Below are 16,309 nucleotides of genomic sequence, written 5' to 3'. Positions count from 1 at the left end.
AACCCCTTCTGACCAATCAGATATGGTAAGTAAATGAATAAAGAAAACAGCAGACATGTTTATACAGAACTCCACAGACACAGCTGTGTGATCCTGGTGTGTAACTTTATTGAAAGTAAAGCGAGTGGTACACAAACATTCAGAGCTCTTACATCTTACAGTAACACTTTAAATAGCAGGTAATTCATTGTACAGACGTATACCACGTGCGCATCCATTCTTATTGTTCTACCTAAAGATAAAGCATCAGTCGTTTTCTTTATTCATGATAGAGATTAATAAATATCTGTTAGATATTAAAGAAAACAGACTTAGGTTTTTCATAAGCTGAGTGGTTCTCAAAGTCGACGCAGGTTCTGATTTCAATTTACCTTTATTTCACGAATTAAAAGTTTATTTTAAAGTCTAAAAACGTATGTTTACATGTTTGTCGATTCGATCAATGCGCGGTGCGTCTGAAATCTGAAACAGGCCATGTTTGGTGAATCCCTGAACATGCTGTAAAGAAGAAAAGAAAAACACTTTCAAGTATCAAAGTTTGATGAGTAATGGAGGGATAAACATGGGTTGAAGGAGAGAAGGTTATTGAACTCATCTCCCACATGGCTTTGCTTTGTCACAATCAGATCAGCACGAAGGAAACTTGTTTTTGTTGTTTGTTTCCTGACCCAGACTGAAGCACCGTGCAGATTTGCAGAATTCTGCCTGTTTGAAGGAGGGACTTGATTAAACCCAGCGCGCTGAAGAGGTAGAAACGAACTGCTGACTGTTAAAACTTTACGGTCACGACGATTACAGTAGAAGGATCTTTGTAACAATCGAGGGAGCGTATTGCAACAGCTCATGACACTGAACACAAAGTGCATTTTAATGTGCTTGTGTCGTGTTACAGCAGCAGGGAAAAAAAGGCTTTTGCAAATACATGATCTTTAAAAGCAAAAAAAAAATGAGCAGAATCACGCTGCTAATACCGTTTCTTAGGTGTTTGTTTTTAACATAGTAAACCACTACGTGCTTTAAATGAAGGTGCAGGGTGGGGCGGAATGCAGGGAATAAAGCTAAGGGGAATTATTTTTTTTAAAAAAGGAAAAAAAAAAAAAAAAAAAAGCACGAGTTTTTTTGGGGGGAGGGGGGGAATGAATGGGTGGTTATGGTAGGTGGGGGGGGGGTAGGAGACTTTAAAAAATAATAATTCAATTCGACCCTTAAGGCTTTGGCTACGGTCTCAATCAGCCTCTTCTTCAGACTCCTCATCCTCAGCTGTTTCCAACCAGGTCAGCCACTGGTTCACCTAAATAAGAGAACATTTATCACATCTTTAAAAACAAGACACAACCTTGTCCCTATATTCACAACCTGCCTTTAATTTTTGCAAAAGTTAAACAGCTAGAGTTTATGAATAAAAGTAAATATAATTATTAGAAATCCTTTTAACAAAACTAGATCTGAATTCTATCTTATTTAAAATGCTACTAATTCCAACTACCGTAGATAGAGATCAAAAGTTTTCCTATTGCGGACAGTCTGAGCACTGATGGCACTCCCTGTAGCGCCGTCTTAGGCGTCTCAGTGTGGACATGGCGATTTATTGCCCTAGCCACATCAGCAGTCCTCATGCCTCCCTGCAGCATGCCTAATGCACGTTCACACAGATGAGAAGGGACCCTGGGCATCTTTCTTTGGGTGTTTTTCACAGTAGACAAGTCTCTCTAGTGTCCTGCGTTTTTAGAACTGTGACCTTAAATGCCTACTCTCTGTAAGCTGTTAAGGTCTTAACAACCATTCCACAGGTGCATGTTATTTCATTGATTAAGGTAATTGAACATGCATGGAAAACATTGTTTAAACCCTTCACAATAATCTGTAAAGTTATTTGGATTTTTACAACATTATTGTTAAAATACACAGTAAGTCCTGAAAAAGGGGCGTTTCTTTTTTTGCTGAGTATATATATAAAAAAAAAAAAAAATGGGGGCGGGGTCTTTAAAATCCACATTTACACACAATTTCTTGACAAAGCAACAAGTTGTCATAACATGCATCGAATGTCAGTACCTGAAACAATGCTTTGCCTTTGCCAGGAAACTCTTGGGTAATATCTTCTTTCCATAAAAGGAAGGCTTCTTCTTCAATTATTTCCATATCGTAAAAGTTGACAAAAAAGCGCAGCAACATTCCTGTGAAAATGGAGAAAACCACCAGTTATGCTTACTGAAAAAGGGGTGGGGGAAGGCATCTATTCGTAAAGTAAATCAAGTATAAAGGAGAAAAATGACAGACCTTTGGGGAAAGCCTTGACATTGCAGTGCACTTGCAGCGCGTACAGAGCGCTGACCTGCAGCTCCAAGTGTTCGTGCAGGAATTTCTGCATCACCGGTTTGAAAGCAAGCAGCAGCTGTTTCTCCTGGTCCAGCTGTTCTTTTGAAGGTGAGGACAGCTGTTCGTCGGTTTCGTTCAAATACACCTCGTGGAATATGTACTGCAAAAAGCTGAATGGGAAGAAGTGAAAGGGTTAAAACTTAGACTTGACAATAACAGCTGCATACTGCAGCAACGTACAGCCAACATGATGCTAACTACCTCATTTTATTGCTCTCCCTAAACAAAACGTTAATGACTGAGGAAACACAGAAAAGGTAATATTCAATCCAAATAAAACAGTGTAAAATTCTCAGGTCAGGAGGATCTGTTAGAAAGTTTACTGACAGAATTGAAAATTCAACAGGGCTATAGTAATTCAAGCTGAAAATAAGCAGACACCTGGTCATCAGAATGTTGACGAAACCCTTATCGGTGTGAAGTTTGGGCGAGATGTTGTCCTTGATCCACTTGTAAATAGTCTGGGGGGCTGGGTCTGCTTTGATCTGCTTCAGCAACTCCTTCTCCAGTTTCATGAGCGGGAACAGGAAGCTCAGAGCCTTACCCTCCAAAATCTCCAACATACGGTCTTTGTTTTGGTCTATTTCTGCACGCAAAAGGATCACACATCATTGGTAACTCTATAGAAACAATAGCAAGAGAGAAAGAATTTCCACATCATACTCACCTGGGAGCATCTTCTGCATGATGACTTTGCTCTGCTGGAACAGGTCTGTGAGCCACTCCTTATCCTTCAGCTTGGCCGTCTGCTGCAGGCAAAGCAAGAAGAGCGGGAAGTGTACGCCGTTCTCCAGAGGATGAGCCAGGTCGGCGATGCTCATGAGGTCAGCAATGATGGCACGCGCGGCAAACTGAGCCAGATAAGACTTCACCAGGGGAATGTCACCCTCAAGCTTAGGATACTGGTCCAAAACGTTAAGGAAAGCCTGAGGGAAAATATACGTTGTTTAATCGCGAGATCCGACATGAAGAGAAAGTAATAATTGAACAGATGTTCCTAAATCCACACCTGCATGAAGTTCTCCCCTGTAATAAGGCCCTCAGTACGCAGTGTGTGGAACAGACTGCTAACATGCTCCTTATCGTCATCTGTACTTTCCAGTGAGCCGACAATCATTTTACTCAACATTTCTGGCAGGAAGTGTTTGGGTGCCCTCATCTCCCTAACCCCATTTACAGCATCGTTCATTTTCTTGTTGCTCAGGTACTCCTTGATGATAGTCTCCTGAAAGACAAAAATGACACGAAGGAGTCAAGAGGAGGTCCTGGTTTAAGGGAGGAACCAAAAATGAATACACATGTAGAACACTTAGCGCTGACCAAAAGTAGGTATGGGAGTATAACAGCAGTAGGACATTTGAATACATGAAATCACCCAAATAAACTAAGGGATTTGATAGAGCAACTTACATTTCTATGTTTCAATATACACTGGAGTAGTTAAGAGCCTTGGTCAGGGGCCCCAACAGGGACAACTTGGCGGTCACGAGATTTGAACAGGGGGATCTTTTTCAAGGGTCCTTAGTGGTTAACCATGGAGCTACCCTCCTTCTAACCATGAGCCATTACTTTAAGAACTGGTGTGCATACATTCTACAATTGAAGAATTTCTCAATACGTTTTATTTTTTTTTTAGTTACCATTTGTTATGAACACAGCCATTATCTTAGTGCTGCTAAAGGTGTGGTGTTTTTATAGATGTTACTAAGTGCGGGAGACGATAAATCACAATCTATACCTTAAATGTTACTATGACAACTTGGACCATTCCTTGTGTTTTTAGTAAAATTACACAAACATGACATAGGCTTAATTAAATCTTTAAGCACTTACTAATTAAAAATATAATTAATTTAATTTTAACTGGATTATGTGGAGATTATTTTTCCGGGGGGGGTGGGTCCCGGTTAAAGGCCCTTTCCGGCACCAAACCGATGGTCACCAGCTGAATGCTAGTTCTGTCAGTAAGTAAAAAGGGGAAAGAAAATAAGTTGGAGCCAAAATAACTGATTAAATCAACAAACAAGTCATAAGCTGTTGATAAATGCTACTTGTAGAACCACTGTATAAAAGCATCACACTCGTTATCCATCACAGCTGGTAATGAGTACCAGTCATTACCATCGATCTCAAATTATTTTTGCTTTAATACTAAATAACAGGATGGCATGATGTAGTTATGCCATTACTGTTACCACTCAAAAAGATTAGAAATACTTCTAATTCTAAGGGGGGGCATATATAATTAGATACATACGGTCATCTTGAGCAGTTCTTCTTTGGCAGGAGGGGGTTTCTTGCTCGTCTTCTGAGGTTTCTCCTGAATGGGAGGTGGGTTCGTTTTTAGGCCTAGCTGTGGAGGCTGGAAGGGGAAAAAAATAAAAGTAGTAAGGTACATCACTTCTAGGTTGTGTAGAGATTTTTTTTAAACAGCAGATTATGGGAAGTCCAGCACCTGTCCAAGCGGAGGAGTGGATGTGCGAGGAGGCTGGGCACTGGGAGGCATCATGTTGGGAATCTGCGGCTGCAGTTTTGGCACTTGGGTTTTGTTCATTAGAAATGACTGAGCTGGTCTCAGGCTAATCTGCAGCAGGAGGGCAGATGAAGGGGATTATTTAACACTTAAAATTAAGTCTTTTGTACTGCAGGATATCTGAATTATAATTTTTTTTTTTTTTTTTACCTCATCTGCATTCAGTAATCCTTTCTTGCTAAATCGTGGAGGCAAGTCCTTGGACTGAGCTTGCTGCTGAGCCTGGTTTTGGAAAAGTGGATTCTGCCCCTTTGAAAACAAAGCAACAGCTCGGTTTACACAGATTCCGAAAATTAAACCTTTCATAGTAAGGTAAAACAGATTTAAAGAGATCAGTTGGTACCTGATTGGGTTTCATGAAAGGCTTGTCAAACTGAGACTGAGGAGCGGGAGCCATGTGGCCATTGAAGAGTGGGTTTGTGCGATGGCGCCCCATGGTGGGGGAATACCGGTCTTGAATAACACCAGGTCCAGTTCCAATACCAATGCCTGAGATCAGACAAAGAAACTAATGACGACTACTGACTAAAATCAGGACAAAAGACACTCACACACCTCAAACAGTTATACAACAGTGCCGTCAAGTTATCGGTTCTGACTGATCAGGATGTTTTTTTGATTTATAAACAACTGTGAACTTTTCGTAACAGCAGTGGATGTTTTCTTTGCAATAACAGGAACGAATTTGTTTCCCAATACGCTTCCCAACAGTAAATGCTATGGGGTAAGAGGTATAAAACACTACAACACCAACCCTGGTATGGTGAAAGTAACTTCATGTTAATTATTCTACAACTTCACACCCTCAAGGTTGCATTCCATACATTGCAGTTTACTCTGCATTATGAGTTTATATAAAAGGTCCACTTTTAACCAACTGTTGTACCTGGCATTTGTCCAAACATATCAGCCAGTCCTCCAAGAGTCTCCCTGCAGAGTCGAGTCGGCAAGAAGGAGTTATCCTGAAAGAAGTCGGTTCTCATTCCTGGGGTCATGGCTGGAATAAACACACCCAAATCCTAGGGTAAAATATAAAAAACAGATAAGTCACCAGACCTTAAAATCGCTCTTAAACACCTAAATCAGAGGCGTGCAAATGGTGCATGAACCTTCACGGCATCCTGACGGATCTGGTTAATGGTCTTAGGTCCGTTATCATTGAAAGCTTTACGTGGCACCCAGTTGTTCTCTCGCAACTCTGAAGTATCCTGCAGCAGGAAACGAATCCTTGAAGGCAAGTCCTTGTTGTTCATTAAGGATCGCATGCGGCTAAAGTACTGATCCATTAAAGACTGCGAGAGAGAGAAAGAAGGGAGAAGATGAAATTAAAACCACAGCCAGAAAACTACAGGGTGTACCCTAAACAGGAGTAATGTGCCAAGCTTGCTTTTAAAATTAGTTTGTTCCTTACCCTGGCTTTCTCATGATCGAGTCTTGGCCCCACAGTCCTCATTATCTGACAGAGGCACTCCAAATCCTCACCCATATCTTTAAGTTGGACTCTCCTCTTCTTTTCCAGAAGCTGAAAATATAAAACGTAATCATTTCACCGTCCGTATAAATAGTTAACAACTCCCATTAACACTCCATCCATAAACTTACTGTTTTGATGCACTTATGAAGGATAGACTCGTGAATGAGATCAAGCTTGCCAAGCTCCCCGATGAATTTGATGTTGCCCAGCATTTTGATCTTGGCGATGGCACGCTGCTCCTCTTCTTCAGAGGTAAGGGGGCCATCTCTCTTGTCATAAACTGAAAAAGATACACAGTACAAACATTTACAGATTAAACTCTAACGCGAAACTTTTACAAGACTGCATTGCATTTATACTGTGTTTCGTGGCAGTATGAAAAAGCTCATGGTATGTACATGCACTGTACTATTATACCATTGCCAGCATTTAAGTTGCACTGCAAGAATAGTTATTTACTTATTTACCATATATTCAACCACAAACAAAACTCATTCTTGTCTAGCACTCCATTCTCACTGTGTGGTCTTGTGACCTCAACAGTTGTTAAACTTTCAGAACCTTCTCTAACAAACAACTTTTATCAAAAGTAACAGTGTTCGTGGAGGATTAGATAAAGAAATGAGCCTTAAAGCTCCGGCATTTAATTACAAGGGTGTTTTTTTATTTTTTTTTATTTTATTTGTTTGTTTTGAGTGCATCACGGGGATCAGGAGTGCAATAATATTTAATAATCCGCAAAAATTTTGCAACACTTAAAATGACTACTAATAATAAAACCTCAATTTATAATTCGTGTTAACCAATTTAAACCAGTGAAAAGCTAAACATGTTATTCTTTCCAAAAACATTTATCTATACTTTATCCATTTATCTATTTTATTATAATTTTTTTTAAATCAAAACTTACTATCAACATTTCTGGTACGGTTTTCAAATTCATCTTGAAGCTTTGAAATCAGAAGTCTCCTGAATGTCTGAAACACAAACACCACCGAAATCAAACATGTCCATGAGTGAAAATATTATTATAGTATTAATATTATTTATATTATTATTTATATTATTATTAATATCATTAATATTATCATTAATATTATCATTAATATTATCATTAATATTATCATTAATATTATCATTAATATTATCATTAATATTATCATTAATATTGTGTACACTTACAGTGCTCTGCTTTTGTGATGATTGGATCTCAGATGGTTGGGTATCAAAGTTGGGGGCATCCTCTGCCAGACGCAGACATAGCTGAGCATAGAGCGAGCTGTATTTGGGCTCTTCGAGGGCTTTGTCTACAATCTGTTAGGGGAGCCAGTGGGGATGAAGCCAAAAATTAGACCCGTTTTACCTGATTCTTAATAAATAAAACGCGAGTAATACTCACCAGCAAGATGATTCCCTTGAGGACGAGCTTTGAATCCACACCCACATTTAGAAGCTCAAGGCATAGCTTGTCGAACTTCTCAGGGGTCAGTTTATTGAGTATGCTGGGGAGAAGTAGAGGGGGGAAAAATTAGATAAGCAACCCAATTATACAAATAATTCCTAGAGGAAAATTAAAAAAAAAAAAAAAAAAAAAACACAAACTTACCCTCTTACTTTTCTGAAGATTGCATCCTGATGTTCTTTTTCGTTTGAGGAGCTGACATCTCGTCTAGTGCTTCGTGAAGGAATCCATCTCTGAACGCTAGGCCCTGGGGTTTTCCCCAGGAACTCGCTAACAAAAGAAAAAAGAAAAAAAGGGGGGACATTTCAATTTACAAACACTTGCCTGATTAAACCTACACCAAACAGCGGCTAAATTCTTGCTTCCGATTGGGCAGAAGGTGTTGATTAACGTTGCAAAACAGCAACTCCGACAAAGCTGTAGTAGCTAGAGGTAAAACTGTAATGTTACACTTATCTGCTTGGGAAAGCCCATAGAACAGATTATTATGTCGTTTCTTAGAACCACAAACCCTTTGTTTTATATAACCTCCAGAACATTTATTCTTACCACAAATATATTTAAGAAATAAATAAAAAATTGTTTGCAAACTGCAGTCATATAGAAGCAACAAAACACTAAACAAAGCTATGTTAAAGAAAATCAATTTTGGGGTGGTGATAGCAACATTCACCTTATATCAAACCGTTTCTCTATACCAGTCCATTCACAAGCACTTTATTCCTTTTATTAAGCTGCTTATAAAGTCACGTGATAACATACCTGTTGCCGACAGTCGTGGGAAAGTGCTGAGACGCACTCCGACCACCTCCTCCTCCTCCCGAAGAAGCACTGCAAAACAAGTTTAAGAATCACATTGTTAGGAGACCATGTGAAGCCAACACAAATCGTTTCCAGCTACAAAGGATGCTTTCCTACATTCTTGAATTCTACCCAGAACCGCTATAAAACACTGCCACAGCGGTTTGGGAGCACCTGCAGCACACAAAAATTTAAAACATGTTTGAATCCCTTCCAGCTAAATTGAAAACTACCCATATTCTAGCAGTTTGTAAGTTACTGAAAGATAGGCCATAGCACATTCGGCAAGCGATTTTGTGTCTCTTTGCATAGAATACAGCCCTAACTAACTAGTTCAGGTGGCCACATTTTAAATGGACATGTAGCGCACGGCAAAGTAGGGATGGGAGTCACTAGTGAGAACTAGACAATATCTAGGTGCCAATCCAATAGGTGTTCAAGTTTTAAAACTCAACCTGACTGGTCGAGCGGCTGTGAGCACGCAGATGGGTGCGACTTCTAACATGGGCATGTGGGTTTCTAACCCACGCCAATTTTGACTAATTAGCACATGTGGTGTGCAAGCATTTGTAATGAGTAGGTTTAAGATTAATCAGCGCAAAAAGCTGGAATAAAGGGGCAGATCGAAAGCTTTTTGATGCACAGAAAAAAGCGTTTCTGTTGTGCCAATCAGAAGCTTCCATACACCTTATGGAACCGGTTATATAAGAAGCTGATCAACAGTCACGCCCAATCACACGGGAAATCCAGTCAATTCTCGCTAGTGGCCGATCGACAGGTTCCTCTCAAAAAATTCAAGATTCATAACCAAAGCTATTTTCTCCCAACCGGGGTAGCAGAACATATTTCTACCTAGACTTTAGCACAATTAAATGTAACTAGAAGTTATGTGTTGTAGAGATACTCTGTAGCTAACCTGTGAAAGCTCATAGCCAGTCTGCGATGGTCATGAACTTGGAAGTGGTTTATAAATATGTGAATGCGATTAAAGATCGCTTTGTTTGTTACATAAATTGCACGAGCAAGTACCACAAGGAGACTAACAATTTGCTACATCGTACAAACAAGTTTGTGAACACATAAAAGGGGGTTAAATGCTGTTGGACAAACGATACATTAATAAAATCTCACCTAAAACGAGAAGCACCCCCCTCTGCAACCACACTCTCCACTTTGGCGGCTTGGCAACGAAGGACACTGAAAAAGAATAATGTCGAAAGGGTGGGGTGGAGAAACACGATCTGGAAGAGAAATAAAGAAATTATGCGATTAAACAAGAGACTGGATGAGTCATTTGTGTGACTCCTCCTCATAATAAATGCAGAAAGGTTAAGTAGTAGTTGAGTGACTATAGCTAAAACGTATTGATTTTTTTTACCCACTTAATTCAGATATAGATCTGATTCTATAGGTTAAAAGAATCAAAAACTTAGTTTACAGTACATCTCACAACCACCTGAACAACAGTTAATCAGACATGATTACAATAAAAAAAAAAAAACTAAATGATGTTTATCTGATCTACATCTAACACAAGGCCTCTCAGGTCCAGACAAAGACTTTAGCCATGGTGTTGAAGGAAATCATAAGGGAAATAAAACACTTGATGGTACAAACTCTCAGGAAAGAGTGCTCTCGTTACGTAGTGGGTGGTACACAACATTTCCGTCGGCGTATAAAAAAAATAAAATACAAAACCCAAGCATCTTTAAAAAAAAAAAAAAGTAAAAATGGCCGGCCTTTGATTAGCTAATTAGCCTTTAGCCTGCTAAACAGGATGTTTATTGTCTTATAGGTTCTTAACATTTAACTACCGTCGCCTGTTTGTATTTTTAGAGAAATAAACAACAACCTGTTAGGTAAGATATTATTTATAAGAAATGAGCAGAAATGTGTAACAAGGACAGTCTACTAGGCTAGTCAGGCTAAGTTAGCTTAGCTTACAGTTAATGAGGAGGATGAAGCTAGCCGCCATTTTATTATTTAATAACTGGAAAGAGGTAAAAATTTAAAGCGTATTTTATAACAAGATACGGATTTGTCTTACGCCATTGCGTGGAAACGAAATGGTGTAAATGACAAACGAGTTAAAATAAAGGTTTAATCGGGTTTTCTTTGTTCGAGCGGAGACGCCGAGCTAACGGCCATTTCACAACCCTGCGCGTGCGCTTAGCTCAGCAAGCTAATCCTACTAGCAACTGCTTAAATTTGTAAAAATGTAACAGAAATAACAATCCGTACCTTTCCTAAAAGACCGTCAGCTTTGTCGTGGTTCTGTTTCCAAAGGAGAGGAAAAAAATAGACAGGAAAAAGAAAAAGCTGGTTAAACGTTAACTAGTTATCACGGCGAAAAACAATGCGCCCGGAGCTAAGCTCAGCTGAAGCTAATGATAATGTTAAAGGCAGTTTAAGGCTAATGCTAACTTCACCGGTAAGGAGGACACCCGTGCGCTGTCTGCGGATTGACGTCAGCGACAGGCGCCATTTTATTCGCTAGACCTACCGAACCTGCTGGCGCCTACGTCACCATCATGATTGTGCTAGGCGGCACAGTGGGCGGGGCTTCATGCGCTGGAAAATTATAGGGAAGTAATTAACATTTCTCAGATTGGGATCAAGTCTGTGTGGTTTGTTTCTAATCTGGAAATATACATTTATTATTTCTATTATCTATCTAAATATCACTATCACACACAATTTATTAAAACAGTAGCGAGGTTTTTTTTTTACGTCAGCTTAAATGATGATAAATATTGTTTTTTTTGTTTGTTTTTTATGACAAAATAAATTTTCCATCCTAAAACTGACATAATTATGTCGAGCTTTTGTTTATTATTGTTATAATAATCATATAATTAACAATATTATTATTATTATTATTAATACTACTACTACTACTACTAATAATAATAATAATAATTATTATTATTATTATATCAAACACAATTGATTTAAATATACAGACATCAGATTTTTTAAACCTATAAATAATATTACTTATTTGTAGGTTTAGGTTTTAGAATCTCTCAAACCCACTGAATTCTAATCAGCGCAACAGTATTATTTCTTATCTTATTTAGTTATTATTGCTATCTATTTAAATATAACACACATAATTGCTAAAAAAAAACACAGAGATCATATTATTTTTAAATGTCAGTCTAGATTAAACTTTCCAACACCCCAAAAAATGGCATCATTACAGTATATTGAGCTTTGTTCTTAGTATTTAGGTTTAGGTATTAAAATCTCTCAGAACCACTGAATACAATAAAATGCAATTTCATATCATGATCACTAGATGGCCCTACAGACCATTCAATCATCTATAGTAACCTGTTTATTCCAGGAACACTGGGAGTGTGGTTTATAAGACAGCATTCATACATGGGTGGATTACTGTATAGGGTACAGGCCCAAGAGGCTAAAGAGTCATAAAGTCACTCTTAACAAGTACCCAGGGTCAAAGGGTCAAAAGTCTCCCTAAAACATTAAAGAATTAGCCTAGGCATTATCTTTAGAGATGTCGCAAGCAAGAAAAGCCTTGTACTGTATGTGTTTTGACAGGAAAGATGAGCAGATGTTTTTGCTTCTTTTGAGGGTTACAAATGAGTCGAGGAGCAGAAAAAATCAAAAGAGAGACTTATTCTGTTCTCCCTGATTGGATGGATTATATGTACACGCTTATTTACACATAATTATTTAAAATATCTAAAAATAGCAAATCTGGTGGTTCTACGAAGAACCCAGACAGGAAACGGGATCCTACGAAGAACCCGGAGTTAACCCGGCCGGACACAGGGAGAACATGTGAAACTCTACGCAGACAGAAACCCGATTGATCTGTAAATGAGAAAAAGTCAGTTATTGTATCGTCAAAGCAGCATTGTTGTTTCATCTGCAGTGGAATACATCTTGATAAGATGCCTGATGAAGAGCATTTCAGGGCGACACACTCCGCTGGTTTCACAATCTGTAATGGTTTCACAGGCTGTAGAGGGAGGGAGCGCTATTCTGTACCCACAGTCTGTTTCGAAAGCTCCTTCCTGGAATCCTCGTCCATCTTCTTAAATCACGTCATCGCTTGTTGCTCACACACCCTGTGGCCTTCCTGTAAAGTACACGTTGGCTCGTCGACAAGAGATCATCATTTTACACTCCAGTTTGTCCTGATTCTCTCTCTCTCCCTCTCTCTTGCTCTCTCTTAAAAAACTCTTTAGGATTTGTAGATATTAAGCAAAATCCCTGTAGTTGTAACTTCATAAAAGGTTAGCGTTAGATACCATGTACCGTCTCAGCAGAAAGCAAGGGTTTCGCACCTCATTGCTGTTTAATTGGACTGTAGCTTTGCCCCTTGCTGGTACATGTGATATGTGCTTAGAGCAACCGGAGCAGGAAAAAAAGCATCTTAATGTGAAGAAGTGTGATTTAAGGTCAGAGTCACAGGGCTATTCGGTTTTATTAAAGTTCGCTCATCATTATTAATTAAATTAGCATTCAGGTCCTTATCCAAATCTTTATATGTAAGGACTTTAATATGAATATGATGATGAATTAGTGCTTTTAAAACATAATAAATAAAATATCATGAACAGAACCAGGTACGGGCTTAACATGCTATATAACATTGGCAAGACTTTACTATCAGATAAGGAAACCGGAGGAGGGTATATTATTAATATTATCAATTGACAAGTAGAGCAGGGGATGATTTTATAACTTTTGGACATAATCAGGAAAAAATAAATTTAAATCAAAACCAAGGCTTGTGAGATCATGACAGTAAATCGCATGACAGTAAGACATGATTGAATGGAAAAGTATCAATTAGTGTCAATTATAACTCAAATATACACTCACTGGCCACTTTATTAGATACACTTGTTCAACTGCTTGCTAATAAAATATCTTTTCAACACATCACATGGCAGCAACTCAGCACACTTAATAATGTGGACATGGTCAAGACGACTTCCTGAAGTTCAAACCTGAGGATCAAAATGGGAAAGAAAGGTGATTTCAGTGACTCTGAATGTGGCATGGTTGTTGGTGCAAGATCTGAGTATTTCTGAAACTGCTGATCTACTGATAAATATCCAGTGAGAGCAGTTCTCTGGGTGAAAATGCTTTGTTGATGCCAGAGGCTAGAGGAGAATCGCCAGATTGGTTCAAGCTGATATAAAGGCAACAGTAACTCCAATGACATTTTATTACAACCGCCGTATGCTGAAGAGCATCTCTGAACGCAGAACGCGTCAAACCTCGAACCAGATGGGCTACAGCAGCAGAAGACCACACCGGGTGCCACTCCTATCAGCTAAGAACGGGAAACTGAGTCTACAACTCACATGATCTCACCAGAAAAAAACATTGCCTGGTCTGATGATTGTGATGGTGATGTCAGAATTTGGCGTGGATCTTCAATCACTGCCTTGCTGCTGGTGCTGGTGGTGTAAGGGTGCGTGGGAGATTCTCTTGGCACACTTTGGGCCTCTTAGTACCAGCTGAGCAGGGTTTTAATGCCACAGCCTAATGACCGCATTATAATAAGCCATGTGACAAAGCTAAAATCATCTCAAACTGGTTTGTTGAACTTGACAGTGAGGTCACTGTCCTCTAATGTCCTCCAGTCACCAGATCTCAATCCAGTAGAGAAGCTTTGGGGCGTGGTGGAGATTCGGCAGATTCACATCATGGACATGCAGCCGACAACTTCGCAGCAACTGGATGATACCATCATGATAATACGGACCAGAATCTCTAAGGAAGGTGATTTTTTCCGGACCTTGTTGAATCTCTGGCTCGATTTAAGGCAGTCCAACCCAGTGCTCGCAATGAAGCGGCTGATGAGATGAGCGTATCCTGCTGTACAGTATGTGGTGCGAGTGATTTAAACTAAATGTAATGAATTAACTATTTTTCTTATTTATCTGCTTATGATCTGGGTCTACAGGATTTCAACCGACCCCATTTATAAAGTTTAATTAAAATACAAAATGTTAATGCAGGGATTTGAAGAACTTTTGACTGGCAGTCTACATTCATTAAAAAAATTAATAAAACTTAGTTCCTTATTTTGTTAAATGCTAATGCTTTTTTTGTTGTTGTTTTGTTTAGAAATCCATTCAGTGTAAAATAATCATAATTATATATGCCATTAATCTGGGAAGCAAATTCGCCTTACTGCTATTATTTGGAGCTTTATATAATATGAATACATTTATGTCATTACAATGTAATTATGTATAATTATTCTCTCATGGATTAGAAACATTATCTGTAATTGTCTGTTACTGTAATTGTTTTTATCTGCTGTTTTTTTTAAGCGAAAAGTAATGCTGTGACTTCAGCCCATCGTCACGTCATGTTCCTTTTCTTTAACGCTTTGTTTCTCAGGCTCTTTTACAGGATGGAGCGAATGCTGGTTTTTTTAATTTGGCTGAAACATTCAGTAATTATTATGGATTTGTTTATTAACTACAGTGTGTAATGAGGAATTAAGTATGCAGCATGGCACCTCCAGGGTTGGGGTTCAAGTCCCACTTCAGGGGGCTCTATAGAGTTTGTATGTTCTACCTGTGTTTGGTGGGTTTCCTCCAGGTACTCTGGTTTCCTCCCACAGTCCAAAGACATGCAGATCAGGCTAATTTGTGTCCCCAAATTTCCCATAGTGTGTGTGAATGAGTGTGTGTACAGTATGTGCGCTTGTGCCCTGCAGTGCTATCCAGGGTGACCCCTACATATCTTATGCCTCTGTCCCCTGGGATAGCATCCAGATACTGTGTGCATGATCCCTAAACCGGATAAGTAGTACAAACAATGAGAAGGAGAACCTAGAGACCGATCTATTTGTGTTTGAATGATTTTCGTTGTTTCTGCTCCCATGCAAGCTCTCAATTAAGGATGAAGAAAATGATAATCATAACAAAAATGTGTTAAAAGCGATTATCGATTCTTTTCCCCTTTTTCCCTACCAACACTTTAAAGCATTATGGGTATTCTGTAGTCTCTAGGATACGTTATTTAGACACGTGCTTACTCCAGTGCATTGTAGAAGGTTGTGAGTGTATTGTGTATTCTTGGTTATGCTTTTGGACATGACTAGATCTTGGCACAATAGCAAACTTCTGTACGTAGTGAAGTTTTTCGACATAGCCTGCTGGGAGCACTTTTATGTAAAACAACCCTTTGGCATGTTTTCAACTGATCTCACTTCATTTTCTTCAAAGATAAGACCGGCTCAAGCCTGCAAGACACAAAGCTGTGTAAGAAATTAAGAAACAAAAAAAAAAAGTACAAATAAATAGCGAAATGAGCAAATCTTTTAATTATCCATGAGATCACTCAATTAAATATCACACTTTGTGGGGTTTTAACGAATAATTGTAGCGACAGTTTCGAGAAATAAATTTATGCGAGTTTAAAATATAGAACCTTGAGGTATCATGATAGCAGCTTTGACGTTAAAAGCAGTTGAAGCCTCAGGCTTTGTGTTCACTCCATGCAGATTCATCGAGACGTTCGAGATCCTCAGGCCAGCGAGAATAAGATGTGGATAAATAAGTTTCACTATTCTGATCCGCTCGCTGCTACAGTGCCCTTGAGCAACACACTCCAGCACCATCTGCTTCGAAAGTGCCAGATTACAGCCGAGTCTTGC

The 16,309-nt window shown here is 39.0% G+C and overlaps 1 protein-coding gene across 1 annotated transcript; it reads right to left on the bottom strand.

The window, feature by feature from the left end:
- Positions 1–1,179: 1,179 nt before the first annotated feature.
- eif4g2a (eukaryotic translation initiation factor 4, gamma 2a) lies at positions 1,180–12,712 on the bottom strand. The gene is made up of 22 exons (XM_053512702.1): positions 12,674–12,712; positions 10,891–10,923; positions 9,781–9,890; positions 8,611–8,679; positions 7,993–8,118; positions 7,786–7,888; positions 7,569–7,700; positions 7,297–7,363; positions 6,515–6,666; positions 6,324–6,434; positions 6,022–6,204; positions 5,799–5,931; positions 5,256–5,401; positions 5,063–5,161; positions 4,835–4,963; positions 4,637–4,741; positions 3,389–3,604; positions 3,047–3,305; positions 2,761–2,965; positions 2,281–2,489; positions 2,056–2,177; positions 1,180–1,291 (listed from the first exon to the last, which is right to left on the bottom strand). The coding sequence occupies exons 1-22, from the start codon at positions 12,710–12,712 to the stop codon at positions 1,226–1,228; spliced, it is 2,814 nt and encodes a 937-aa protein (XP_053368677.1). The 3' UTR covers positions 1,180–1,225.
- Between the last annotated feature and the right edge of the window lie 3,597 nt (positions 12,713–16,309).

This window comes from Clarias gariepinus, chromosome 15, assembly GCF_024256425.1.
Source record: "Clarias gariepinus isolate MV-2021 ecotype Netherlands chromosome 15, CGAR_prim_01v2, whole genome shotgun sequence".
NCBI classification, from domain to species: Eukaryota; Metazoa; Chordata; class Actinopteri; order Siluriformes; family Clariidae; genus Clarias; species Clarias gariepinus.
This window is presented reverse-complemented; position numbering and strand designations above follow the sequence as displayed.

What these genes read in the sequence shown, in the direction of transcription:
- eif4g2a (XM_053512702.1), bottom strand. Translation starts at nt 12,712, where the DNA reads ATGGACGAGGATTCCAGGAAGGAGCTTTCGAAACAGACT. An exon ending in CTGACGGTCTTTTAGGAAAG is followed by an intron (nt 9,891 to 10,890) that starts GTACGGATTGTT and finishes TTTCTCTTCCAG; the next exon opens with ATCGTGTTTCTCCACCCCAC. An exon ending in TCAAGGGAATCATCTTGCTG is followed by an intron (nt 7,701 to 7,785) that starts GTGAGTATTACT and finishes CTCCCCTAACAG; the next exon opens with ATTGTAGACAAAGCCCTCGA.